The sequence below is a fragment of the Frieseomelitta varia genome, unplaced genomic scaffold (assembly GCF_011392965.1).
Source record: "Frieseomelitta varia isolate USP_RPSP 00005682 unplaced genomic scaffold, Fvar_1.2 scaffold_231, whole genome shotgun sequence".
In the NCBI taxonomy this organism is placed as follows: domain Eukaryota; kingdom Metazoa; phylum Arthropoda; class Insecta; order Hymenoptera; family Apidae; genus Frieseomelitta; species Frieseomelitta varia.
In genome coordinates, this window is record NW_025109959.1 from 192,222 (window position 1) to 219,330 (window position 27,109).

At 34.0% G+C, this 27,109-nt stretch overlaps 2 protein-coding genes across 7 annotated transcripts; one reads left to right on the forward strand and one right to left on the reverse strand.

Moving 5' to 3' along the window:
- Positions 1 to 3,247: 3,247 nt before the first annotated feature.
- On the reverse strand, positions 3,248 to 5,520 carry LOC122527784 (beta-1,3-galactosyltransferase 5-like). The gene is made up of 2 exons (XM_043652283.1): positions 4,697 to 5,520; positions 3,248 to 4,549 (listed from the first exon to the last, which is right to left on the reverse strand). Exons 1-2 carry the CDS (start codon positions 4,827 to 4,829, stop codon positions 3,447 to 3,449), a joined length of 1,236 nt encoding a protein of 411 aa, XP_043508218.1. The 5' UTR covers positions 4,830 to 5,520; the 3' UTR covers positions 3,248 to 3,446.
- Positions 5,521 to 7,349: 1,829 nt separating this feature from the next.
- On the forward strand, positions 7,350 to 26,280 carry LOC122527789 (calcium-dependent secretion activator). Of its 6 annotated transcripts, none has more exons than XM_043652291.1 (16): positions 7,350 to 7,495; positions 7,559 to 7,726; positions 9,469 to 9,976; positions 10,037 to 10,204; positions 11,059 to 11,550; positions 13,005 to 13,411; positions 13,625 to 14,089; positions 15,049 to 15,408; positions 15,498 to 15,737; positions 16,775 to 17,078; positions 19,480 to 19,636; positions 19,878 to 20,329; positions 21,441 to 21,599; positions 21,682 to 21,798; positions 22,092 to 22,327; positions 22,675 to 26,280. In XM_043652291.1, exons 3-16 carry the CDS (start codon positions 9,554 to 9,556, stop codon positions 22,868 to 22,870), a joined length of 4,176 nt encoding a protein of 1,391 aa, XP_043508226.1. In that variant the 5' UTR covers positions 7,350 to 7,495; positions 7,559 to 7,726; positions 9,469 to 9,553; the 3' UTR covers positions 22,871 to 26,280. The 6 variants fall into 6 exon arrangements, with proteins under 6 accessions (XP_043508226.1, XP_043508222.1, XP_043508225.1 ...); XM_043652287.1 differs by having other exon boundaries at positions 16,775 to 17,077; positions 19,470 to 19,636; XM_043652290.1 differs by having other exon boundaries at positions 16,775 to 17,077; positions 19,470 to 19,636; positions 21,685 to 21,798.
- The last annotated feature ends 829 nt before the right edge of the window (positions 26,281 to 27,109 follow it).

The window sequence follows — 27,109 nt, forward strand, 5'->3', positions numbered from 1 at the left end:
AAATTAAGACTCAAGATTCGATCCTGATTGGCGAAGGAAAATCCCCAATCCATAATTCAGGAAATTATGAAACTTGAGAAATATGTAAAATATATATAGGTATGTTATGCTTTTTTTTCTTTTTGCTGTCCAAATTTTATGATTCAAAATAAGACGAAATTATGGAATAACAAAATTACATTAGGAGTATTATTTTTTAGGAAAATATACATTTGAAAATTAATCGAATACGCATGTGCGTAGTGATTAGCGTTGCCGTTGATTATGTAGCGTTGCTGTAAATGGTTTGTGATGTTGCGTGTGTAAGATATGTACATCGTATTATGTCATATCTTATATTTAATGAAAATATATTAATATTTTATTACATATATAATTATGCATATTATATGTATGCATATAATTATACGTATATAATACATATAACGTATATAATACGTTATTTTCAAATAAAACTAGGATCAAAATTTCTAACAAAGTATAACGTTCTTTGTAAGAAAATAAAGACTAGTTCTTTGTAGCCTACTACAAGTTAATAGTATATGTATACATATTGATTTCTGAGTGAATCCCTATTATTGCAAATATTTCCTATAAATTTGTTTATTTACACTTTGTTAACATTCAAAGTATATCTAAATAGACACTTAATGTCTAAAGTAATATATTTATAGTAATAAATAGACACTTAGTGTCTAAAGAAGTAATATATTTATAGTAATTCATCTTGAAAAAAGGGAAAACAGCTTTTATTTACAATTAGAGTTAAATTTTTAAAAGTAATAATGAAGTATACTTTTAAAAACAATCTGTTATCTATTTACTTTGCCTTATTTACCTAACATTGTCTTATTTGTTTTAGATGAAAAGAAACAGTGAACAGGACATGATAAAAAAAAAATTATTACATATTTCTAAGTACATCTATAAGATAGTTGTAGATCATTATTCATAAACTTATCCATGGTAGACACTGAAAGCTAATAGAAAGACAAGTTTGAAAAATTTTGAAACAATAGTAAATGTTGAATGAACTTATTTTGAACTATGCAAATAAATTTTATTAATAATGTGAAATCTTATATTAAAGATATTGAAGTAGAAAATATATTTGATACAGATGAGAGTAGATTTAATTTAGAATTAAACTGGGTTGCACAAGAAACAAGATCAGTTGTAAGTACTGTACATTTTATATCAGGTGTTACACATAACTGTATTATACCATCTTAGCTTCTGGGAAATTACTTTCTCCTCTATCAATTGTCTGAAGGAACAAAATAATAATTTGGTCCATACGTACAGTCTTTGTTTCACATCAAAAAGAAAGGAACTGTTTAATGTATAGTTAACAAGTAGATATTTAGAAAATGAATTCGTGGATGAATTACTATTCATCTGAATTATAAAACAATATATCATGTTGAAATATTTATTCTGCATATGCCCAAAGTTTAATCTTGAATTCTGACTTTTCATTCTCTCACTTTTTGAGGTTTTTGATATACATATATGTATGAATATTTCAATTTTATAAATTTCTTTTGTGTATTGATTATAATATTGGATTTATTCATGGGCCAGTTGTTAAATTGAATCTAAAATAAATAAAAAAATGTAGTATTAAATTCTCGTGTTTAAATTTTCTACTATATCAACAAATTCATCGGACTAATGATTTAATTTCTTAATTCCACTTTAGATTACATGATTATTGTATTAACATGATATTTATAACAAATGATACATGTAATTTACTCACTCAGTCAAATTAATTGATTAATTATTGATGATGATTTTCATTTTTAATAGATGGCTTATCAGTTATGGTAGACTTGAGAGGTTCATAATATTACATATAAATCAATAAACGGTAAACAGATATCGTTAGAAAATTAGATATATTTACGTTTTGTAAAATGATAGCGCATTGGTACCTGATCTTTTATATTAATTTTAAATTGAAACGCAGTTTTGTTTTCGAAATAAAATTATTGTAAAAGTAATAACAATTGTTTTAGTGAAAAATTGATACACCGTTCGTGCATCAATTACACATATATAATTTCGTAAAATACTTGTAATAGAATTGTATAAAAATAAACTGCAAATTGTTCGTGGATAGTAATTAGTTCAGCAAAAGTATGGAATGTAGGTATATGATGACCGTTATGTCACACGATCCTTGGTATAAATCGATATTGGTCATCCCGGAAGGCATATCATAATTGTTAAGTTCATTGTATCGCATATTATGATAGCTTATAATACTGACATGTACAGTATTTCATTATATATTTCATTCATCTGAATAATATTATTTCGTTCATGTTTTTTTTTTTTTTTTTATAAGAAAACATGAATTACTTCACATGATATACTGTGCATACGATTTAAAAAAAAAATTATTTGTCTGGCCATATAAAAATTCGTGGATCAATATATCAGTATATAATATATTTATACGACAAATACGCAGTTTCGTATACATTCTCGAGCTCTAATTCTTTTCTTTTTTTTCTTTTTTTTTCTAAAACACATCTTAAGTACAGCTATTTTCTACTTTATTTTTTTCTTTCTAAGATAAAGGAGAAACCTTTAGTATTTGGATTACGTGTTTTAATAATTAAACATATGATAGTGGTTTCTGTTAAAACATTATTTTCATTTGACTATCATCAAAACGTATCAGAGTTAAATGAATTATCATGTTTAAATGTGTTACGTTGCTAATTATTTGAACGTTCCTTTTGCATCCTAGAAAAGAAAAAGGGAAAAAATGTATACCACTGCGTAATGAAAAGAATTGACTCTGAATGTTGAACTCACAACGCGTTACATTCGAACAAAAAATCTTGTAAGAAATATTTGTTTGGAGGAAATAGCTTTAAACCTCCAGTCAGCGTTCATTTTATGATAAGTACTTAGATGTTAATCGAAATGACCGCGCAAAATTGTGCATGTAGGAAGCTTTCCTATTTCTTGTATATTTATAAATGTTAAAATATTAAGTATATTATGAATATTTTTGTTTGATTGTGATATTTGAATATTATGAATACATAGTTCAAGCATGAAACTACGAACTGTTCGTTCACATACAATTATTTATGCTCGGGAATGATTGCTACGACGGAACGCAAAAAGTATATGGAATATATAATCTCAAATTATAAATTCTGTACTTTTTCGATTTGACAAAGAGAATAAAAAAGAAAAAAGAAAGACACGAATTGATTCAACGCAGTATAATATAAATACTATAATAAAGAAATTCTACTATACTATGATAATATCATTATAATACAATGATAGTATGAATACTATCATTATTTGTTTTCTGTAACTGTGAGCACAGTTGAATGATGTATCTCAACCAATTATCGAACGACATAATTTGTTGTGATTTGCAAATCTCAAACACCTACTTTCTTCGCTGTTATTTATCATTTACACTTGCTTTTGCCATCAAGTAGTTTTTTCCACAGATCAAATTGTTCGCTATACTTGACCATGTGAATACTAATACCTCGTTGTACATTACATGCACTATACGATATCTTTTTATTTAAAAATTCGTTCGCATGCGTCCTTTTGATTCCCAGCTTGTTTGCCACTATACCAGTCACAAAAACATCTTCAAGTTTCAGGTATGTTTGGTCTAATGCCGTATCGTACAATTTTCGTACGATATCGCTGGACAAAAGATATGCTGGTCCAGTAGTGAAGTCTGGAAAAGTAGCATGTTCAAATTGCGCTTGAGATACATAGTACTTGCTTTTTTTGTTCCTAATTGGCTTCCATTTTTTAGCTAGTCTACCAAATATTACGTTCTTGTCTTTTGCATGCTTAATTGTGAAAGCTTGTAAACGTGGAACATTAATAAACATGTCGTCATCAGTCTTTAAAATAAATTTAACCTTGGAGCAATAACTATCTACCCATTCAAGAGTAGAGATTGTTTTAAGCGTCAAGTTGGAATAGGAATCTAAAAATTTTCCTCGTATCACGTCGTTGTAGGTTTTCTGTTCTTTTCTTAAAATTGTTTCCACTTTGGAATCTATAGTTGCACCTAACATGAACAAGATACTAATATCGGTTCTCTGACCAAAGTGGCCCCATGTTTGTCGTATTGCCATTCTAGCATCTAGATGAGTTGGCGCAGACATTATTATTATTACCAGATCCATTTCTTTACCAAAATTTGGACATCTTTCTGGAATTGGTACCATATGGCCAGCTTCATAAATAGCACGTGCAGAATACTCATTAGGAAGCACAGAGACAGCTTTAGTCTCGTTCACAATCTTTTCCATTTGAGTCGATGGTTTTTCACTACTTTGCTTGGGAACAACTGATATGTTTGCAACTTGAGAACTAGAAGACGTTGACTGTATAGTAATCACAACATTTGAGAGATTAGCATTCTGTACACTGTAAGGCTCAATGACAGATAATTCTGGAGAGTCATTCTTGGACAAAACTCCTATGTGAATCTCTACACTGGCATTTGATCGTTGCTTATAAATCTCCTGAGATGCAGATCGACCTAAATAGAATACATATTTCTTAAAACATGTGAACAAATATTGTTGACATAATCATCATCAATAGGGCATACAATACATACATTTCTTTACTGTATGTGCAATATCATTTAGTGTTTCATGTTAGCATTTACAAGAACAATACTCACTAATGTTTCGTGGTACAGTATACTGAGGAACATCATAGAAAGTGGTGCGATAGTATGCATAGAAAGTCAAACAGATCAATCCTAAAATAAGCGTTCGCAAAGGGCGACTACGAAGATGTAGTAATTGATACATGCTGATCTTCTTTATTGTGTTTATTCTGTTTATTTTCCCTTCAGATCAAATTTTCCGTTTTCATCTACGTCATTGTGCTATTCAATTGGGTGCACGACACCTCATTCGCCACAAGATTTGTTCAAACTTCTATGTGATTGCGAGTTCGGCACAATGAATTGACAAGTATTTAAATAAATAAATTACTCTCATATTGCTTCGTTCGAAATTATTGTACGAGAATTATTTCGATCTTCCTCTGATTTATCTTTCATGATATAAAACTTGTTTAGAACAGATGTCGGTATAACAATTGTTCAAATCTCCTTTGTAATCCACATTCTTTAACCAACATACGTCAATCTCCGGCACATTGTATGTACATCAATACGCACACCTTTAGTAATATCAAGAAGAAAAATAGACGAGCGTATTTATACAGAGGAATTTACGTAACTTTCGTGCTTGTTAAATGAAGGAATCGTCCTGGCTGCCATCGTATTTATTTCTTCGTTACAATGATGTCGATATGTTTCACGTCGATCATCGATCTCTATTCATATCGAAAATAACGAAACTCGTTTCACACGAGTTTTCGACTCAACTGATCTCTCGAATGGCGGAGAGAGAACTATCGATGATAGTCGCATTTCCATTTCTCTCTTCAAGATGTCGTTGTTGTCACTTCTCTATTTTCATTCGATCGTTCATTTCGTGAAAAGCGGGAAAATGATTAATCAGTCTAATAGCAATTTTGCGATTATTGATTTTCAATTTGGTGGCTACGATGTGGTAAATTTGAGAAATTTATAATTTGAAGGTTAGATGTAATTGCATCGATCGAAGGGAAAAAGGTAACCATAATATTGCGAAATAATAGGACATTATCATAATAAAGTAAAAATGCGGAACAAACGAAAAGCGAAATTAATGAACTAAAAAAAAAATAAATAAATAAAAGAAGAAAAGAGGAAGAAAAAAATTCAAAGATAGAATAGAAATGCAACAGATACGAAAATATTTCGGAATGTCTCTCTTACGAAATTTGAAATTGCAGCTGGTGTAAAATACGAGCGATTAATCGATAACCTATTTTCCCGTAGTTGGCAGAGTGCCAGAATTTCAAGTGAATGCGCTGACTCTGAGAAGGCAAATGGCGTAACCTCGTCCTAGGTCATGATTGTTTTCATGTTTACTGGACTAGCGAAATTAATAACGAGACCATCATGGTAGAATTATTGAACTGTTCCATTATGACTAAGCTGTGGCAACAATTTACTTGATTAAATATCGATCGACATGTGCATGTATGCCCTTACCAGGAGCAGGAACGAATCACGTACATATCTTTATGTATCATATACTAATAAGTACATCGATAAATATTACTCATAATCACTGGCATCTTATCTGAATGGCATGTCATTTTCTTAGGTACATTTTTAGCCCAACGCACGGTTACACTTCGGTTAACAACAAGGATCGATTGAAAAACAAGTTTGCAGTAGAAACGTTTTACGTGAATGTGTTAAATTTTGATGGAAACAGCATATATTGAATTGCGACACGTGAGAAACAGACGTGTTGTTTTTATTTAGGATTTAAAGCACATTTTTAAGCATCTGGATTCTAGATACTAGATTTTAGAGAGAAACCACTTGACCTAAAACGTCGAGCACAAGCGAGTTGCTCGTTAGCAAGTGGTCGATCAGAATAATTTTTCATTACGATTACATTTGAAGTTTGGTTTTCAAAACGATGAGAAGAAGCAAATCAGGAACTATCGGTTCGTCAATGATCAAATCCGGTAATTGATAAGTCGACAATTTAAGAAATCGCGAATGCGGGATGAGAATTATAAAATGTTAATGAAAAGACAGAATGAACAGGAAAGTGAATTGTTCGAGAAAGTATAGAGTATGCATCGATATAAGAAGAGAAGAACGGCAGTAGTAACGTCGGATGACGAGCAACATTGACAATCGCGCGCATCCAATCGATGGCCCACTGCCACTTCGTTTCTGCCTAGAGCCCCCATCTTTCTTACTTTCTCTCTACCTCTCTTTTTAAACGCCTTCTTCGACACACCCCATTCTCCATTTCGTTCTCTCGTTCTCCGACTCAAGCGTAGTTTAACGCTTCTTTCTCATCTTTATCGGCTTACTTCATCCAATTATTTTTCATAAAAAGATTCTCCTTTTTTTCTTCTTTCCTTCAGTTCAAAGTTAAATTTTCAAATGTATTAGGTCATTTTTACAATCATATTTGCTTTTATTTTCTAGTTTCTTTTTTTTTTTTTTTTTTCCCCTTTATCGAAGAAAACGCGTGATGGTAACACTTCGTTACATATAACTTCGTTGTTATTTTCTTTTCATTTCTGATTATTTCGCTTGCTGCACATTTTATTTCGATTTTCACGTATATTTCCGAGTATTACATTTCTCTTTTTTTTCAGTTTTTCTTCCTTTCCGACAGTTTGTCTTTATCGTTGCGAGTGTTTCCCTAGCGGCGTGTACGGCAGCGGCCGCGTCGGCGTCGGCGTCGGTGCCAGTATCGGCATCGGCGCTATCATCTCGGTTAGTAGACGAACGAAGGCGGTCGAGTGCGTTGGGGTACGTCGCGATCGTTGAGAGTTCATTCCGTCCACTCTCTTTAACCTTCGTTCACGCTTATCAATATCGGTCGATGTATGTTGTACGGTAGCCGGTGCATCAAAGAAAATCATCTATTCTTTATTCTTTCTTTTCTAGTAGATCGCAGTGCCGCGTTACGGCGTTAAGCATTTGAAAAAGTAAACCTGATCCAATTCAGCAACGCGAGAGAAAGCTTTCGGAGTGGATTCCAGTGCGATAGCATGAACGCAGGATGATCTGCCGATATTCAGGGTCATTGTGGCCGCGTATCGCTTGAAAAGAAAGGTTGGTTTCCGTAAGTTCGTAATAACGATCGCGAAAGCGGTGACACGTGCGCATGCACGAAAGAGAACAAGAGTGCATGAAAGAGCAAAGGAGAATACGAACACGAGCGAGCGTGTGTGTCAGTAAACGAAACAGAGAAAGAGATAGGTATACAGATAGATAGATGTAGGTATAGAGAAAAAGAGAGAAACAGAGAGAGGGAGAGAGAGAGAGAGAGAGGAGAGAAATTCACTCCAACAAGTAGATTCATTTCCGAAGTTCTGTGCAACGTGACACACCCAACAACCACCGAACAACGGGACACGATGCATTCTTTTTAATTCGTTTTCACGTTTCACATTAAATCGATAGGTGTCTGACTTTCGTGTCTATTTTCGCTTTCGTTTGATTCAATGATCTTAAAGATAACGAACATCAAGATCAAAACACTAGGCTCTGTTTTGAACGAATTTAACGAGAATCGAATGCAGCTCGAACGACTATTAGCAATAATAAATGTTAAAATCACAGGAAGGAAATGCACGAAGTGTATCACTACCGGCAGTTGTGCGCGTTTCGATTAAAACGGAAATGTCGGTAACTACGTACGTGCTGTTTTGTATCGGTACGAATAGCATTCTCATAAACGTTTATTCGATTCTCTTCAACTCAGTTCAACATCAAAAGAGTAACACGTATGTACGTACGATACTTTATTATAGATAGGCCGTCTTCTCTATTTTATGTTTCCTTAACCGAGTTCCACTGTTTAAATGTCAAATGAGGCCTGGTTGGATTATCGCGTCTCCCTTATCGTTTTCACGTGCGTGGAAAACAGTAACGAGTAAACTCGGGCAGAAGGGAAGGGTGTGTGTAAACATTAATTACACTATGAATAAGAGGAATCGATATGAAACGCATTGAGGAGGAAGTTCTCCTCTCCTTCGAAGCACGTGCATATGTTATTTATAGAATGATAAATGCGTGAAAATGCAAACATAAGGAGTGGAAATATAGGCCAATATAAAAGGGATGAAGCGCGAAGGCGTGAAAGATGTGCGTGAATATAAAGTATGGCCACGCTAAAAGAGTTAAGCCGGTTATTCAGGATTCGAATTTAAACTCGCGCTCGGACTGTGCCGCGGCGCGGCTTATCGACGTTGCGTTAGAAATATTTACATATCTGGGTTAAATATGTAGTTAGAGCTCATATACGGGTGATTATAACGAACCCGTGGATTTCTTTTTTCGAGTTGGCACCACGTCGCGTCGTTCCGCTTCGTACGATATCGTCGCTTCCGATACACAAATACACGAAAGGATCGATGATCCGCGCATTGCTTAATCAGAATTTGTCGCCGGGTTTCATTCCGTGTCGCGTGTCTGACGCGCGAGCACGCGCGCAAGTCAATCTTTGATCGAAGAGGAAGTAGAGTGACGCGAAAGAGCAACAAAGAGAATAGAGCTGCACGGAGACGAACGAATGGTGAACAATCGATATTCGTTGCATTTAAACCGGCAAACCTGTTTGTTGCGCTTTTATTTCCTTAGATATTCTTTCACTGCAGTTTATATATTTCTTATTTCAAGCGTAGAAATGAATATAAGAAAGAATGCAAGTGCGAAAGTAGAATAGAGATACAGATAGAGTAGGATACAAAGAAAGAGAGGGAGAGAGAGAGAGAGAGAGAGAGAGAGGGTGGGAAGGAGGGAGGGAGGGAGTTTTGGTACGCAAAGATGAAAAGAAATTGGTTCGATTGTAGGTGTGGTGGAGAAGAAGAAGAACGGATCCGTGACTGAGAGGAGAGGTTCCTCGGAAATACGGAAAGTATATCCTGAGGAAGCAAAATGATCGACCCGAGCTCATCAGAGTCGGAAAGCGAGGAGGACCAGAGTTCTCAGCATGTCGCGACTGTCGGTAGCAGCGGAAGTGGCGGAGGTAGCAGTGGTGCTCGTGTTGGGAGCAGTAGCTCGTACGGATCCCGGCGACAGATCGGGCCTGGAAGTAGCCTTGGCGGCTCGAGTGGTCCCATATCAGGTAGCATGAGTTCGTTAGCTTCACCAGGAGGCTCGATCTATGGATCCGTTGGGACACTTCGTGCTGGCGCGGCTACCGGTCAGGATAGTTCATTGGAATCCTCTAGTTTCTCCACTGCGAGAAACTCGTTGTCGCCTTCTATGTCTGCTGCCCAGGATGCGGCAAGTTACGCTCAGAGACCCACTAGCCCTTCGCCTTCCGTTGCTAGCGAGAAAGCCGAAACGGAGCTCCAGGTATATCCTTGTCTTTTGCCTAAATTGTTTAATTGTTTATCGTGATTCTGGCTTGTTTAGGATAAGCAAGAGCGGGAAGAAGAGGAGAGGAAGACTAGGATACAGTTGTACGTGTTCGTGTCGAGATGCATTTCGTATCCGTTTAACGCCAAACAACCGCTGGATATGAAGAAACGCCAACTAAAAGTGACCAAGCAGCAACTCGAAACAATATGTTCTCGTTTTCAGGTAATCATTCATATTTCTTCATTGCATTGCGTTCTTTATGAACAAACAAGAGATATTCTACGTTTGTTTATATTTCTTCCTTGTCCCCCGTTGTATATGTAATTATACATATATCGTCTCTTGAGATGCAATTGACTATTGTAGGTGGAAACGTCATATAGTACAATTGTAAAGTCAGCGAAAGAGAGCGAAAGTTCATATATCCCGAGTGCCAAAACGTGCCAAAACGTGCCAACTTTCAATCCCTTTCAGAATCGTACAATGCCAATTTCAGACTGCTTTTGTGTCCTTTTCTGAAGTCGTAAATTTTAATAATCACAGGTTAATTTTTATCAATACAACAATTAAACTATAACAGAGACTTGATATTGTTTTAATAAAAGATTATAAGCAGAATATTAATTCACTTTTGCACTTTGAGATAATAAATAAAATTAAATTAAATAAAATAAGATAAACAAACTTCAACATAACTGCTTGTATAGAACGTATAATTATATTATTTAAGAGGTCTCTGTTAAAGCTTTAATCAACCATTATCGTCTCCACTGAGTATATGAATACATACTATATACGTATAAGTAACTGAAAGATTGAGAATGCAAGAGACAGCCAGACAAGGAAAAAGAAAGAGACAAAAGAAACCTTTCTGAGAAGATATAACACGATGGAAGAAGCCGTATATCCTCACTTATGCGCAAATTCGTCACGTACGAGTAACCTTCACCTTCAAGTGACTGATAGAAGGAGAGTGATTGACGAGTCGATGTCTGATCTTATAATTCATAGAAAGAAAAGGGAAAAGCAAGAGGGTAGGAAAGAAGGTGGCTCATATGCTTCATTATGATTTACAGAGTTTTCTAAAGGGAGAAACGCAGATAATGGCGGATGAAGCGTTTCGCAATGCCATACAGAATTACTACGATGTGTTTTTAACGTCGGATCGACTGCTACACATGGTGCAAAGCGGTGGTTGCTCTCAACTCGACTTCCGCGAGGTGTTCAAGGAGAACATAAAAATACGTGTTCTACGCTTCCCGGAAATCGATGGATTGAGCAAAGAGACTGTACTTACGTCCTGGTTGGCCAAGTTCGATTGTATCATGAAAGGTTCGGGAGACGAGGAGACCAAGAGGCCTTCCAGGATGCAACAACAGTCTTTGCTCTCGGAGATGATTCTGCCGAAGGAGCAGCTGTACGACATGTTTCAGCAAATTCTTGGCATCAAGAAGTTCGAACACCAGCTTCTGTTCAACGCCCTCCTGTTGGATTCAGCCGACGAGCAGGCTGCCGCCATCAGGAGGGAGCTGGACGGTCGCCTTCAAAGGGTCAACGAAATGGAAAAGGTAACGCTTTTCGATGCATGCTTCCTCTCTTCACGCTTTTTACTTAACCAAACATAGTAGAATCTCGTTCATCCGTAATTCGTTTATAAGAACAAGTTAATGCTCGGCTTCAAATGTACAAATTTATAGCTGAGTCTTACTATTACTTGGATTGTAGTTGAGCAACAATTTTAATTATACGAATGCATGTTATTTATAATAAATCTACATTGTTAAAAAAAGGTAGACTATATTTATAAACTGTGATTCTAGATATTAAGGTTACGAAAAAAATTCATGTATAAAAAAATTTCATTTAATTCCTCATTTTTTAAGTTGAATTCTTCAATATTTCTTACTCGGAGGAAACAAATGAGAATTTTAATATTGATCTCATTCGATTCAAAATGAGAAACATGAAGTAAAATTTGAAAAGAGACACGAGATAAATATTCGTCAGCTGATTCACTGATCTACACAGAATGTATTTTTAACGTAAATTTACATGAATTTTCCTCTTGTAATTAGAATCATATTTTATAGATATCACCCACTTTTTCTTAATACCCTGTATATGCAATTATTTGTTCGTATTAGAATTGCTAATGAAGATCACAAGAAAAGAACGTGATAAGCAATTTTAATATTGAACACGCTATCAATTAGTTTCGCATTAAAATATTTCCTATATTTTTCATTCTTGAATCAAATTAATTGTTGCAATATAATATAATTGACTGAAAATATTGATTGCAATTAAAATTATTTGTTTACAATAATGACAAATCTAAGAAATTGTACTCTTTTCAACATCAAAACCCAAAAGACAAGAATCGACAAATAAATTCTTCTTGTATGCTTTTCAAATTCTGCGCATTAAAGAAAAAACAGTCGAAAAGCTGGAAATAAGCGTTATTACCAAATTATTCGATAGAGGTAATCCTCGTAGACTTAACTCAGACGGGCGACTCTAGAAACACATCATAATCACAAAACAGTGGTTGAGCTACTGGTGAAATCAACCATTCACGTATGACTTTTTATTAGTTGCTTAAAAATTTCTACAAGATGACAAGTTTAGTATCAAAATAAATTTCGAAGAGGAAACATTGTGCTGGCGGTGACTGGTTGGTAAGTGATCCACGAGTAGTCGGTGTGTCATGATTGTGCTCAACCACAGACGGTAACAATTTTGCGACGGTGATGCCGTCCACGTGTTACGACGACCGAAACTGACTTCAATTAATGGTTCGTCTGAGCACTATTATGCGTTTCCATATTAATTCATGACTGCCTGTGAGCAACCACCGTTTTCTAATTGTGATATGGTTCTAAAGTGGTCCGTCTGAATCAAGTTCTTATTCGAGCTACTTTGTTCGCACGGAAGTTAACGAGATTCTACTGTAATAATTTTTTTCTTTTATTTGCCTATAATACACGATCATTACGATCGCTGTTTTCCTCTTGTTCGATAGAACCGCAAGCTTATGCCCAAGTTCCTTCTAAAAGAAATGGAGTCGCTCTACATCGAGGAACTTAAGTCGTCTATCAACCTGTTGATGGCTAATTTAGAGTCATTACCGGTCTCGAAAGGTTCGACAGACAGCAAATACGGCCTGCAGAAGCTGAAGCGCTGCAATCACCGTCGCGAGCGCTCCCGCTGCCGCGGTCAGGGTTCTCTCGTTAAATTGGAGAGCGACTCCGCTGACTCGGAACCGCAGTTAACCAAAATGGACGTAGGCCTGACCTTCCAGCTGGCTGTGGTAGTGGTAGAGGTCAGGGGCTTGAAGAGTTTGCCGCCGAACAAGATAGTTTATTGCACGATGGAAGTCGATCGTGGCAAAAAGCTGCAAACCGATCACGCTGAAGCTTCGAAACCTATGTGAGTAGTAGCGCAAACAATAATTAGACTGCCAGTAGAGCTAGGCCCAAAGCTAAAAGTCCAAGATGGATCTTAGCAAAAAACTGAACTACCTTTGAAACTTTGATTCATCTTTTTATTATATCCAACACTTTATACTGCACCGACTCGTTCATATATCATTTTTCTTCTCTTCTATTTTCTTTTCCTCTCTTTCGCCGCGTCGACTTACAGGTGGGATACACAGGGTGACTTTACCACTATGCAACCGCTTCCACTGGTCAAGGTTCGACTCTACACTGAAAATTCGGCGATGCTCGCGCTCGAGGACAAGGAGTTGGGCAAAGTGCATATACGACCTACACCGTTTTCCTGCAAACATCCAGAATGGTATCGAATGTCCGTCCCAAAGAATTGTCCCGACCAGGACCTCCTTATCAAAGTTGGTTGTCGAATGGACAAGCCTTTCAACATGAAACACTGTGGTTATCTTTATGCAATGGGCAAGTCTGTGTGGAAAAAGTGGAAGAAACGATACCACGTGCTAGTTCAAGTTTCTCAGTACACGTTCGCGATGTGCTCGTACAAAGAGAGGAGGAGCGAACCCTCGGAGATGATGCAGCTGGATGGTTATACGGTCGATTATATCGAACCTGTTTCTGCCAATCTTATGGTTGGCATGGATCTAGATGACGGGAGGTAGATATTATCTGTGTGCATGTTCAATGAAGTATGCTAGAACGAAGAACAAGTGCCGCAGTTACAATTTATTTCATTCGTCATAGCTTGTTTATGCCTCTTATATATTGATTTCATATTGTTTTTATGTTATTTATATTAAACAATGAATTTTGTTTTAGATTGCGATTTGGCATGAATTTCTGCTAAATACATAAAGATATTTTAGATTACGATTTCAGATTGTATTAGATCAAACAAATTTAGAATGAATTATATTTCTTTGCTAATCATATTCGTTCCAGTCTACTCCAGTGTATATATATATATGTATGTGTATTATGACGATTTATATACGATTGGATATAATTGTGATAATACTCGTGATTGCAATAGCAATATTTACAGATATGTAGTTATTTAATCCGTAGCTAATAAGATAAGATTTGTGAATTTTTTTTTATAAATTATGTTACTTACAATCAATTCTTACAGAGAATCATAAATACGGCTAGAATCAGACATCTCAGTCACTCTAATATTTCATTATGAAAGAGATATACTTAAAGTCACTTATAGTTAAACTATAAGTGTCTGTAAGATAAATTTTAATCCATCCTCAGTTATTTCTTTTTTATTTATATTAATGTTATTTATATTATTATATTTTATTTATATTAATATTATCTATTATATTTATCAATATCTTAGTAAATATTCTCTTGAAATCTGTGATTAAAGTATTTCAATTATTATTATTATTATATGTGGTTGCTCAACATAAGATCAGAGACTAAAAATAAATATCTATATTCATATTTATAATATCTATTTACATATTATATTTATATTTGAAGTATATTTTATATATATTTATTTATACTTTTTATATTTAGAAGTAGTGTACATACATATCGAAGTGTTAAATAGGTGACAATGAATGAAGAAAGCGTATGTTTATTGCACATTATTTTTTACAGATTTTATTTTAACGCCGTTCGCGAAGGGGACAACATAGTGTTCGCCACGGACGACGAGAACGAGTGCCAGACCTGGGTGATGGTCATGTACAGAGCGACCGGCCAATCTCATAAACCTACTCCACCAGTTTCCGTTGCAGACAAAAATTCTACTATCAGTAAGATACAGGGCGACGCCGATCGAGCGAAAAAGCACGGAATGGAAGATTACATTAGCGCGGATCCTTGCAAATTCGATCACCACAGTCTCTTCAAGTTTTTACAAAACTTGATGCTGGATTATCGATTGAACGATCCATACTGTTCCCTTGGTTGGTTTTCGCCCGGTCAAATATTCGTTCTGGATGAATATTGCGCTAGGTAACGCGATCGCGAGATGCGGGAAAAGATTTCTTCGTATTTGAAACAGAGCGTCGTGAACTTGCACTCTCATCCACTTGCCTTCGCAGATACGGAGTACGAGGCTGTTTTCGACATTTGTGCTACTTGCACGATCTACTGGATAGGATCGATCGCGGATACATGATCGATCCAACTCTGATTCACTTTAGTTTCGCCTATTGTGCCAGCCACGTCTACGGTAACCGCACGGAGAGAATCGGCTCCATCACTCACGAGGAGAAGGAGAAATTTCAAGAGATCAAGGACAGGCTCAGACAGATTCTCGAGGAGCAAATTACTAATTTTAGGTAAAGAACTTTTGTCAATTGCAATTACAGTAGCTAATAATAATAATTAATTTATTAATAGCAACGAAATAGTAGATTTCCTTTATCGTTTCTTTTTTGTATTTCTTTGTATTATACACTGCATTAAGATTGAAATTTAGTTGAAATAATTGAAATAATTGAGAACTTTTGTATCAACAAGTTTCTCTTAGTAATCAATCATTTTAATTATCAGCTATCAATTAGTTTAGTTGTAATAAATTATACAGGTACTTTAAATTCTTTGATACAGTAGTAATAAATTAATTAGAAAAATTAAATTTTTGCATGTGATTTTAATTTAATGAGGAATGTTAATGTCTAAACTATTAACAAGAAACACCACCTAAGTGTGATACACCGATTTTAACGAAACTTTATATATTTATAGTACTACATTCGTATATGTCGATCAAAAAGATAAGATTCTTCCATTGGCACAATTCTTAATCTATTTATAGTATCACATCCATATTTGCCGTTCAAAAATGCAAGATTCATCCACTAACACAATTCCTGATCTATTCATAGTACTACATCCATTTGTTGTTCAAAAAACTGACATAATTCTTTTCTCTATAAATAATATTTTGAAATATTTAAGAAAATATGTAGGTATATCTTCGATATTTTAAGCTGCTTTTGGTCGTTTTCGAGATACTTATATTTATCTTAAATTAAAAAATATCTTAAATTTAAACAAAATATAATAAATTCCTTATCTTAGTATGCATGATTTTTCAGTTAAATTTTATGTTAAACATCTTTTTAAAACTTTATAAATCCTTTTTATTTTCCACAGTGAGTGTAAGATTGAAATATAAAAATTTAAGAACTAGCATTAATTAATTGTTTTGTATCTATAAATGTGAACGATTAGATACTAATACGTACGACTTGAATACTTTTTATTGCATTAAGAATACGTAAAATTTCGTTAAAATCAGCCACACTTGGGCCTTATTTACTCATCAGTTAATAAATCCCTTATCAACACGAGCTCTTATTGAAATATACAGATATACCTTTCCTTTTGGTCGACCGGAGGGTTCACTGAAATCTACTTTGTCTCTTTTGGAACGAGTAATAGTAAAGGATGGCTCCAGTGTTGTCTCCCAAGAAGAAGTGAAGGCTTTGTTCAAGAGTTGCCTTGAAAAAGCTGCTCTTGTTAATTACACGAAACTTTCTGCCGAAGCGAAGATCGAAGATGACTTCAGCGGTGAGGTTTGTGTTCCGCCTAGCAAGAAACTCGAGGACCTCATTCATCTTGCCGAAATGTGCGTTGATCTGCTTCAACAAAACGGGGAGCACTACTCGAAGGTATTAGTTTCTACTACTGAGTGTCATCTTTTCTAGATCCTCGAGAAGCGAGATTAATTATCTACGTGATGAAAAAGGCAAATAGTATTGATAGACTGTGGATTTTCACACATTTATAAAAAAAAAAAACCTAAAATTGCGAAATACTCAAAATACGCGTAATATGAAATATCTAAAATATAGTACTTTTTATAATATTCTTTTTAACATATAGTCTCAAAAATATGAATTTAAGAATAAAAATCCGCAGTCTCATGATTATATTCACATACTCATGTTCACATGAATTGCATTCACGCTTAAGTTACATTCTCACTGAAGCAACAACGAGAATATTTTCGTAGCCTGTTGTTGCTGCATGTTCCAAAAGATGAAACAAATATCATATTTATATTGTTCATAAGAATATTTAAATTTCGATTTTAAGAACATTTTTTTATCTATAAGTTCATTCAGACACAAGTGTAGTTAGTTTGCTTCAAATAGAAAATAACGAAGTCTAGTAGTTTGTAGTAATTAGTTTGTTATTTGTAGCTATAGTGTTGCTGCATAGTAGAGAAGTATATCTCTATGATAGAAGCAAACAATTAAATTTCTTGTTTAGCTTCTATTGCATCTGCTTCAAAAACTTTTGGTAATTTATAAGCATTCTTTCTGCATTCATGTTGTTTGTTAAGAACAAATTCACTTATATCTATATTCTATAATTAAATTAATAATTAGATTGTAATCCGTTATTTCAATGCACTCTACTAATACTTTGTAAAGTAAATAACGAAATATACAGGATGTCAAGTCTATTATAATTCAATTTTATATCTTTAGACTTATAAACTTGAATTCAAAACTCAAGGACAAATTTACCTCCTCTTTACAAATGTTCATCAATCGGAAGATTTAAAACTACGATAGTCGTGACATGTAATTTCCTTACATCCTGTATACATTGAAAGAACATTTGTTGTCATGTTGACGCATTTTCTCTATAGTATGTAGTGGGATTTGAAACGTTTCGAGTCGCTTCAAATCCCACGACAGATTCGAATAGAACTACAAACATGGTTTGCCACTTAAAACTCTTGAAAGTCTTGATATGCCTTGAGTCTTTAAAAAAGTCTTAAAAGTCTTAATCGTCTTGAAAGTTTTGAAGATCTTAATCTTCTTGAATGTCTTGAGAGTTGCGATAGAGTTCGATAGCGTGATAAATATGTTACAAGCCTTTTGATTATTGTAGTTTAAATAGTATCAAACATAGAACCTAAATTGAAATTTGCTTCTTCTATTAAACATTATAATAAATATGTATATTTGTATATTTGTATATCTTGTATATTTTTATATAAGATATAAAAGATGTATAAGATAGATACTTTATATATTTCTACATATTACATGCATTGCGCTCTCAAATTTTTCAAGTGTCAAAAAGTGATAAAAATCCGCAATCTAGTTATTTTAAAATACATTTATTATTACGTATTATTACGATGTCTAAAATGACTTAAAATTTATCAAGATTCTCAAGAGTTTTATGCTTCGAGTCATGTTCGAAATGATTCAAATTTTTCGCTGTATATACATAGATTTAAAACAATTCGAAGTATCTCGGATCTCATCAGCGATTTTCCATATCTTTCTCTATTATTGATAGTAGCATTGACAGCATTACATTTGAAAAAAATTGGCATTGGTTAACAAAAATTTATTATTAATAGACTACGAATTTTTGTGCGTGTATAATAAATTTTGAACTGTGGAATTACACAAAATACACAAAATATGAAAAACATCGAGTATAGTGCTGTGGTATTTGATACTGTTATTGTATTTAATAATTTTCTATCGAGATATTTTTAATTATATTTTCAAAAATGGGACTTTAAACATTATAGAAAATTTAGAGAAACATTCAGCAACAACAATCTTCAACAATGTACAATATACTCCGTTTACATGGACTCTATTTATTTGAATCAAAATTTTAGTCAATGCTTGCAATTAGATTACCTAAATGAATTTCCATTGATTTCACTTATTTAAATTTTAAACTCCTATTATATGAACCTTCAAATTTATATAAGAAGAGTTCTACTGTAATTTCAAGTTTCTCAAATTGTTTCTTCAATGAAGTTTCATCTCTATGCTCGCGTGTTTCCATGAATTGTTTTAGTTATTCAGATTATTAGTATCAGTAGAGTATCAGTAGTAGAAATACATAATATAAATGTACATAATATAAGATCAGATACGATCAATAGCTCTTATCGTATCTGCATATACTCGAGGATTCTTTGCTCAGGGCGACGATCCCATCGCCCTGAATTCTATATTATACTTATGCCCTCCGTGCGTATGTGTGACTTCCAATATTCTCACGAGCCGTTCCTACTACACTATACCGCAGGCGTTCGCCTGGTTTAGTGATCTCATGGTGGAGCACGCCGAGATCTTCTGGTCCCTGTTTGCCGAAGACATGGACAAGGTGCTCGCCGAACAACCACGGGACACTTGGGACAGCTTTCCGCTCTTCAAAATCCTGAACGACTACTTGAGAGAAGATGGTACGCGATTCTTTTGTTATTTTTCTGTCTTTTATTTATCCATATTTTCTAGCTACTTGCAGGAAATGTGCCTCGTCACGAATTTTAATGGAATTCTTTTAAATGAGATACTTTCTCTGCAAATTAATCTCTTTTTCTTACTTTTCTTATTTATTTTAATCATCGCCATTCACTATCGTCGAATTTCAAATCACAGAGAAGAAAAGACCAGAAGATTAATTTCTTTTATCTCGGTTCGCAGATAATTTGAAGAATGGCAGGTTCCATCAACATCTTCGCGATACTTTCTCTCCAATGGTGGTGCGTTATGTGGATTTAATGGAAACATCGATCGCACAGTCGATTTTCAAAGGTTTCGAAAAGGAACGTTGGGAGATAAAAGGAAACGGATGCGCTACGTCTGGCGAATTGTTCTGGAAACTCGATGCTCTGCAATCTTTCATCCGCGATCTTCATTGGCCAGATCAAGACTTTCGACAGCATCTAGAGCAGAGATTAACGTTAATGGCATGCGACATGATCGAAACTTGTATCCAACGAACAGATGCTGCGTTTCAACAGTGGCTGAAAAAAGGCGTAACTTTTATCTCCACCGATTACATCATTCCATCGGAAATGTGCGCAATGGTGAACGTTATTCTCGATGCGAAAAACCAAAGTTTTGAACTGTGCACTATTGATGGTGTCGACGTGGTAAGTTCATTTGTTTCTTACTTACCTAGTATGTAGAAAATATATAATTATTCGACATTCAGAAGCATCGTCGGAGTATATTGAATGACGATACAGTGACTCGACGAAAGTATAGAAAATTTTTGTATATTGTGTATAAACAAATATAAATGTTGTATACAATTTTTTGAAATTTCATTAATGTTGCAATCAGTTACGATTATTATAATTAGATTGAGGATATTTAAGCAAAGTATTATTTTCACGAATATAATTAGAAAACTAGAATTTAGGTAGAAAATAATTTTAAACATTGTTAAAAACGTTATACATTGGATATTTTATACATTTTTGCATGTCATATACATTTTACTCATTTTTGTATCTTCAGATTTTCCATAAATGTATAAATATTCATATAATTTTGTAACCATTATGAAAATGTATGTATAAATTATAAGATTTACTGCAAATATACGATATTTAGTATAAAGTATGAAATGGTTTTGCTATGTATTATTGTAGGGCTTATTATCAATATTATAAGTAATATATTATTTAAGTATTTTAATGATCTCTGTAAAATATATAATTTTTATATGTATATATTTTCAGATTCTTATCAAATTTCGATAGTCGAGTTTCATTACAGTATTAATGAAATTTCACAATATTCCGCATAAAATACATAATATTTTTAGGGAAGGTTTTTATAAATTTTTAATACTTTCGTGAGCAACTGCACTCATGTAGAATATAAGTTTTATTTTACTATTACTTATTACGTTACTATAAACATTCATAAATCAATGATGAACAGGGAAAAATAGTAGAGAATTAGTTCATTCAATTTATTCTTGCTTCATAACTAACTAAATATACAAAATATAACTATAGAATAGAATGATAATCATGAGATTTCTATATAATAATTACAGAAATGATAACACTAAGATTAATAAATTTAATTATTCAATTCTAATTATATTTTGACATATATGTCGCATTTCGTACCTAAGAATATATATCCTACATAATAATTGAAAATTTTAGAGTGATTTTATAGTTTCCTCATCATATCACTCTGCATTCATTTCACTATTAATTATTTTCGATTATGATTTCTTTTCAGCATCAATACCATGCCAAAATTGACGATTTGATAGAAAAAACATCAGCCACCATGACCCAAGGGATGATTAATAAGCTAGTCACAGTTTTAGAGACTACTTTATCCAAGTTATCTCGTTACGATGAGGGATCTTTCATAGGATCTATTCTCAGTTTAACGGTAGTTTATCTTTAATATTACGTCCAATGCAAATAAAAATTAACGCATTTATTTTCGAGTTATTTATGAAAATTTTTTTTAGAAGGTATCAGGAAGTGGAAAAGAAATGGGACAGGCCTACGTAAGTTTTACGAGAAACTGTATGGACCAAATTCGAGGCAAAGTTTTGGATGAATTATGGATTTTAACGTTCTTTGAGGTATTATAGACAATTGATCAAACTTCTCTTTTCTATAAAAGTATTTCTTACTTAAATTATTAAGATTTCTTGCAGAATAATTTACCAACTAATAATATTAATAGATTGACAAGTTATAAGTTATACGTTATAGATTTCTCTTTTACAATTTATTAAATCAGATGTCAGACTTATTACTATGTATTATGCTAGAGAAATTATAATCTACTGATAGATCGTTCAATTGTGTAAGAAAGTCCTAGTTACAAACTTATCAATCTTTCTTCCTTTTTCTCTGTTTTTCTTTCCTTTAGCAATGGTACACTGCGCAAATACAAATGCTGTGCACATGGCTTTCGGAAAGGCTTGATCACAGCTTACATCTATATCAATGTACCTGTTTGGCCCATATCGTAAAAAAAATTTACTCGGATTTTGAGCTACAAGGTGTTATAGAAGAGAAACTCAACTCGACAACATATCAGACTATATTTAAGAGGATGCAAACGGAAGAAGCGACTTGTGCCTTAACGAGCGTTCAGAACGAAGAGTGAGTATTCATAATTTGAGCTATGATACCCTATATCTATAATATATCTTTATACCTATAGTATATCTTCTCGGTTGAATTATGACTTATAGTAAGTAAAAGCGACATACTGACGTTAGTTCTTTATCTTTGAATTCCTTATAAATACAAAAAAAATTTGTATTCTAATTACATAACTCATATCTAATTTACATTCTGAAAATATTGATTGAAACTGTTAACGGAGATTGATTTCAAAAACTGATGCAATATATCATGTCGCTTCCACCTACTATGTATATTGATTTTTTTTATCTTCTTTATTAAGAATAAAGACATTTCAACTATTCATTTCTCTTATTCTATAGAGGTCTTTCGGAGAATGGTAATGAAGACGAGGTAGAACGACCAAAAGCAAAAGTAACGGTCGTTGAAACGGTCAACAGCGAGGACGCGAATTTAATCAGCAATGTTACTTCGAACGTTGTTGAGAAAGTTGGAAGCATGTTTGGCAAGGGCATTGGTGGCCTTTCGACGAAGTTTGGTGGACCTAGCTGGTTTTGATTATTTTTCGTATTACCGTTATTATTGCTCATCTTAATTTCTCCTTCTTCTCGGTTTCTTCTATTCATATTTTTCCTTCGTTTTACTTTCACTGTCACTATAATTCAGTATTATCGTTGAGTAGCAATTTGTGATAGTGACAATTACTGTTATTGCTACTAACATTAGTTCATGTTATTATTATTACTGTCTCTATTACGTTTTTTTATATATATTTATTGTTACCATAGTCATCGTTGTCTTTAACATGCAGACGGTAACTTTATATTTAACGAATAGATTGTTTTGTCTATACATATGTACATACAAAATGAGAGTTTCGGCGACAGGATTATTCATAGTACACTTTAGAAATTTGTTCGGACAAAGCATTCTTTGAAGGAGATTGTCCGTTCGATACAATCGACCGAAAGAATAACCCTTATCGTTATCGCACAGACGTGTGTGTTTATGAATTCTTAGTTTTCATGGATTCTATAGGCTTTTCGACAAAACTTCGTTTCGTTGTTCGATTACGTTCGGCCGTTCGTCCAATGAGAGTGTCGCGTCTCTTTCTTTTTTTTTTTCGGATTGTTGCCGATTGATACGCTCGCTCGAACGATGACTGCATATTGCGAACGCGATCAGTGTAACGTCGAAAGGTCTTCTCCTTTATCTTTCTCTCTACCATCTGTGCATCGATAAACGTTTCTTTTGTTCAAACTTTTATAGAGATCGCGTCTCTCATTTATACACATGTAGTAAACGCGCCAATCAACTGTGTATTTCTCAGTTATTTGGACGGTGTGTCTATATTTTAAATGATTCTATACAGTTATTGTTACTGTTGGACGAGTATCTCAAATAGGTGTTCGCATCGCGGGAGTAAGCGGTCTGTAAATTCATCATGTGTACGTTACAGCTATTTGTTCCCACATTTTTCGCATTTTGTGCTATTTCTGTCTCTGACAATTCCTACTTTATTCATACTAATATCACTGTCACTGAAATGTGTAACGATAGCCATATTTATAATATATATATGTATAAGTATTGTTTTAATGTTTAAAAACGAAGATTCGTCAACGAAGGCTATCTTATTTTTGGTATGGATTCGCGTTGCTACGATTCAGAACTGTTCAATCAGTGTTTGATACTGATTTATCACACGATCGCTCGTTTCTTCTCATAGCAAACAGGAAATGACCGATAATTTTTTTTAAACGATTGGTATAGTAACATCATATTGACCGCCGAGCCCTTCGAATTTCTTGTCTACCTCAAATTGTCCGTGTAATAAGTACACCGTAAATAACGCCACGGAAAATTTCAGTCTACATAAGAAATAAGGAACACACCGAATCGTCGAAAATAACGAACGAACGAAACGAACGAAACAAACGAACGAACGAACGTACGAACAAACAATGATAATATGCCAAAAGTATAAAAAGATTTCGATGTGTCTTCCGATCGACGTGTACTTTGGCCATCTCAGTGTACGTGAAACAAATGCATACACGTACGTTTAATCGTTTTGTTCCCATTCGATGCACGAGGAAACAAACGCTTGTCATTAAATAGAGAAACGATTGACGAACGAAGTGCAAAAGCTCTATTTAAAAATACTTTGTTCGAGGAGAATGCGTGCTGCATTCGAAAAGAGTTATCGGTAGCCGTTTATTTGTACATATATATTAGAGGGGGAAAAAAACGATACAAGGGAAAGGAAATTTTTATATCGTGTAAATTAGCGCGTTGAAATGTTGTTTACGCGTCCAATTGTATGACACGTGCGCCGAACCCGGGCCCGCGTTCGCTACTGCGCCTGCGCATGCATTTGTACCTGCGCGCGCATTTACGCCTGCGCCCGTGCCCGCGTTCCCGCGCTTCAACACAACGCGTGTCGTTGATTAGCGAGAAAGAAACTCTATTGTTCGATTCGATTCTTGTAAAAAAAAAAAAAAAAAAACAATTTCCTAGATTATTCTTTCGACAGAATTTCTCGACGCGTGAACACACGCGTCAAGTTATTTCTTATCACAGATGCCTTTCGTACTCTCGGTATACACGCATCTGTACGCATAGATTGTTACGCATTTTGCGATTAATTGGTACGGAGCAGTTTGACAAGCTCTCGAGTTATTACATATGTTATTACATACGTTATATTCTAGATTAAATAATGATGAAATTCACTGGGAAATTCGATCCTCCTTGGAAATGTGGTTTGCTTCCTTTCGTTGCGATCGTTTGTCGCGGGTACACAACGATCAACGTTCTCGAAGTAAACGCGCGAAAAACGATTAAACGATTCGATGCCATCGAACGAATTGAGTTTACAGTTTAATCAGAGAAGCATCATATCAGGATATTTTCGATGTCAGAATGCGCAACGAGACGGGCATTTATCTCGGAATTCGGGCACATTGGAAGAACAAAACGTACAACCGAGAGTAGTGGACGTTATCAAAACTGAAGTTAAATCGTTGTAGTGTACTTACAGCCGATGCTAACGGTACTACAATTATTATGATCATTATCATTCTTACTATCGACGATTCTTCTATAATCTACGGCTAATTAGACTAGAATGATCAAGAAAGAATCTCTTTTTGCTCCGACGGCAATATTCTTACACCAGTCACGATATTTCTCTCTACGACCTCACGTTATTTATTTGTCTATTTATTTATTTATTTATTCATTCATTTATTTATTTATTTATTTATTTATTTATTTATTTATTTATTTATTTATTATCTTTCTTTAATTTTAATCTTATTTTATGCCTTTTTACAGCTGCACATTCGTGCGCGCAAACACATACACACATAAATACGCGTATACACAAATATATACACAAATTGATACAAATACACAGGAAGAAACAAATACTTTACAATTAATAAAAAAAACATTCAAGTCCCATATTTTTTGGGCCTTCTCTTCGTTCTCTTATCTTACTTAATCTCGATTGCGTTATCACAATTTTAATTACAAACTAAACAGAAGGTCTTTTACTCTAGCTAGTGTTTTACTCGATTAAACTTCTATGCAATTGTTGTTCTCTCATTAATAAAAAGTCCAACAAAGGAAAAAAAAGCTATTACGGTCTAGAACGTATACCCAAACTGAATTTCCTTCTCGAGATATCGATGCACGGAGATGTTTCATTGTCATTCGTTCATGTATTACGTTTCATCGTGTATTCTTTTCGCCCGTTCTGTACGTATACTCGAAACAAGATTCTAAACACAATCACGATGCAAATGTCTTTGCATACAATGCTCTTGTATGATTGTTAACAACGTATGCATTTTCTATAAAGGCAATCCTCATGCACGCACGCAACACGCATTTTCACATAGCATTGTCATTGTACCATGAGCGAATACTTTTTGTAAATAAACAATATGCTAATGTTGGTACTTTGTCTCCTTGATCTAAGGATTCGTAAGCCAATTTTGTTTTCGTTCAAGTACATCATCGATCGTATCACCTACTTAATTCCTTATCAATCGATATATCCAATCCATAGCATCGGTATATATTTTCGTGATAACTTCAATATCTTTTTTATATTTAGTTTCGTTTCATGATATCGATTCACGCCGCCATCGTTAACAAAAACTGTTGTAATCGTCTGAATTCTATAATCTTGTATAATATACAATATAGATAACACATATACGTACGTGTATATGTGTGCAGGCGCATAAACAATCCAATACAGTTTTTGATGACCTGTGACTAACTCATTTTCTTTATGTTTCTCTCTTTTCTTTCTCTTACATAATCGAGATCGACAATAAATAGCTACAAAATATCGTAGATAATATCGTTGTTTCTTTTGTGTAAGTATATATGTAAGTATTGTTTCAGATATATTTAAAATCTAAGAATTTAATGAAAATAAAGTTTCATATAAGTATATACAAATGTGATTACTGTTTTAAATATAATCAAATCCAAGAGCCTGAAGTCAAAATATAAAATAAAATAAATAAATTAATCCCTTTATATTTAAATGCTTTCGATAGCTTCTTCGTTGGATCGATTTTTACTGTGTGTTACGTTACTGTACCACGTGCCATTCATTGTACTCTAAATCAATTGCTAATCTGTGTTAGAGTTGAGCTTATTAATTAAAGAAAAAAGCTACTTATTAAATCTCACCGTGATTGGTTAAATTATCAACTCGAGTGACTCTATCATTGGCTAAGAAAAGTGGCGCTTTCTAATTTTCGTCATCGTCGT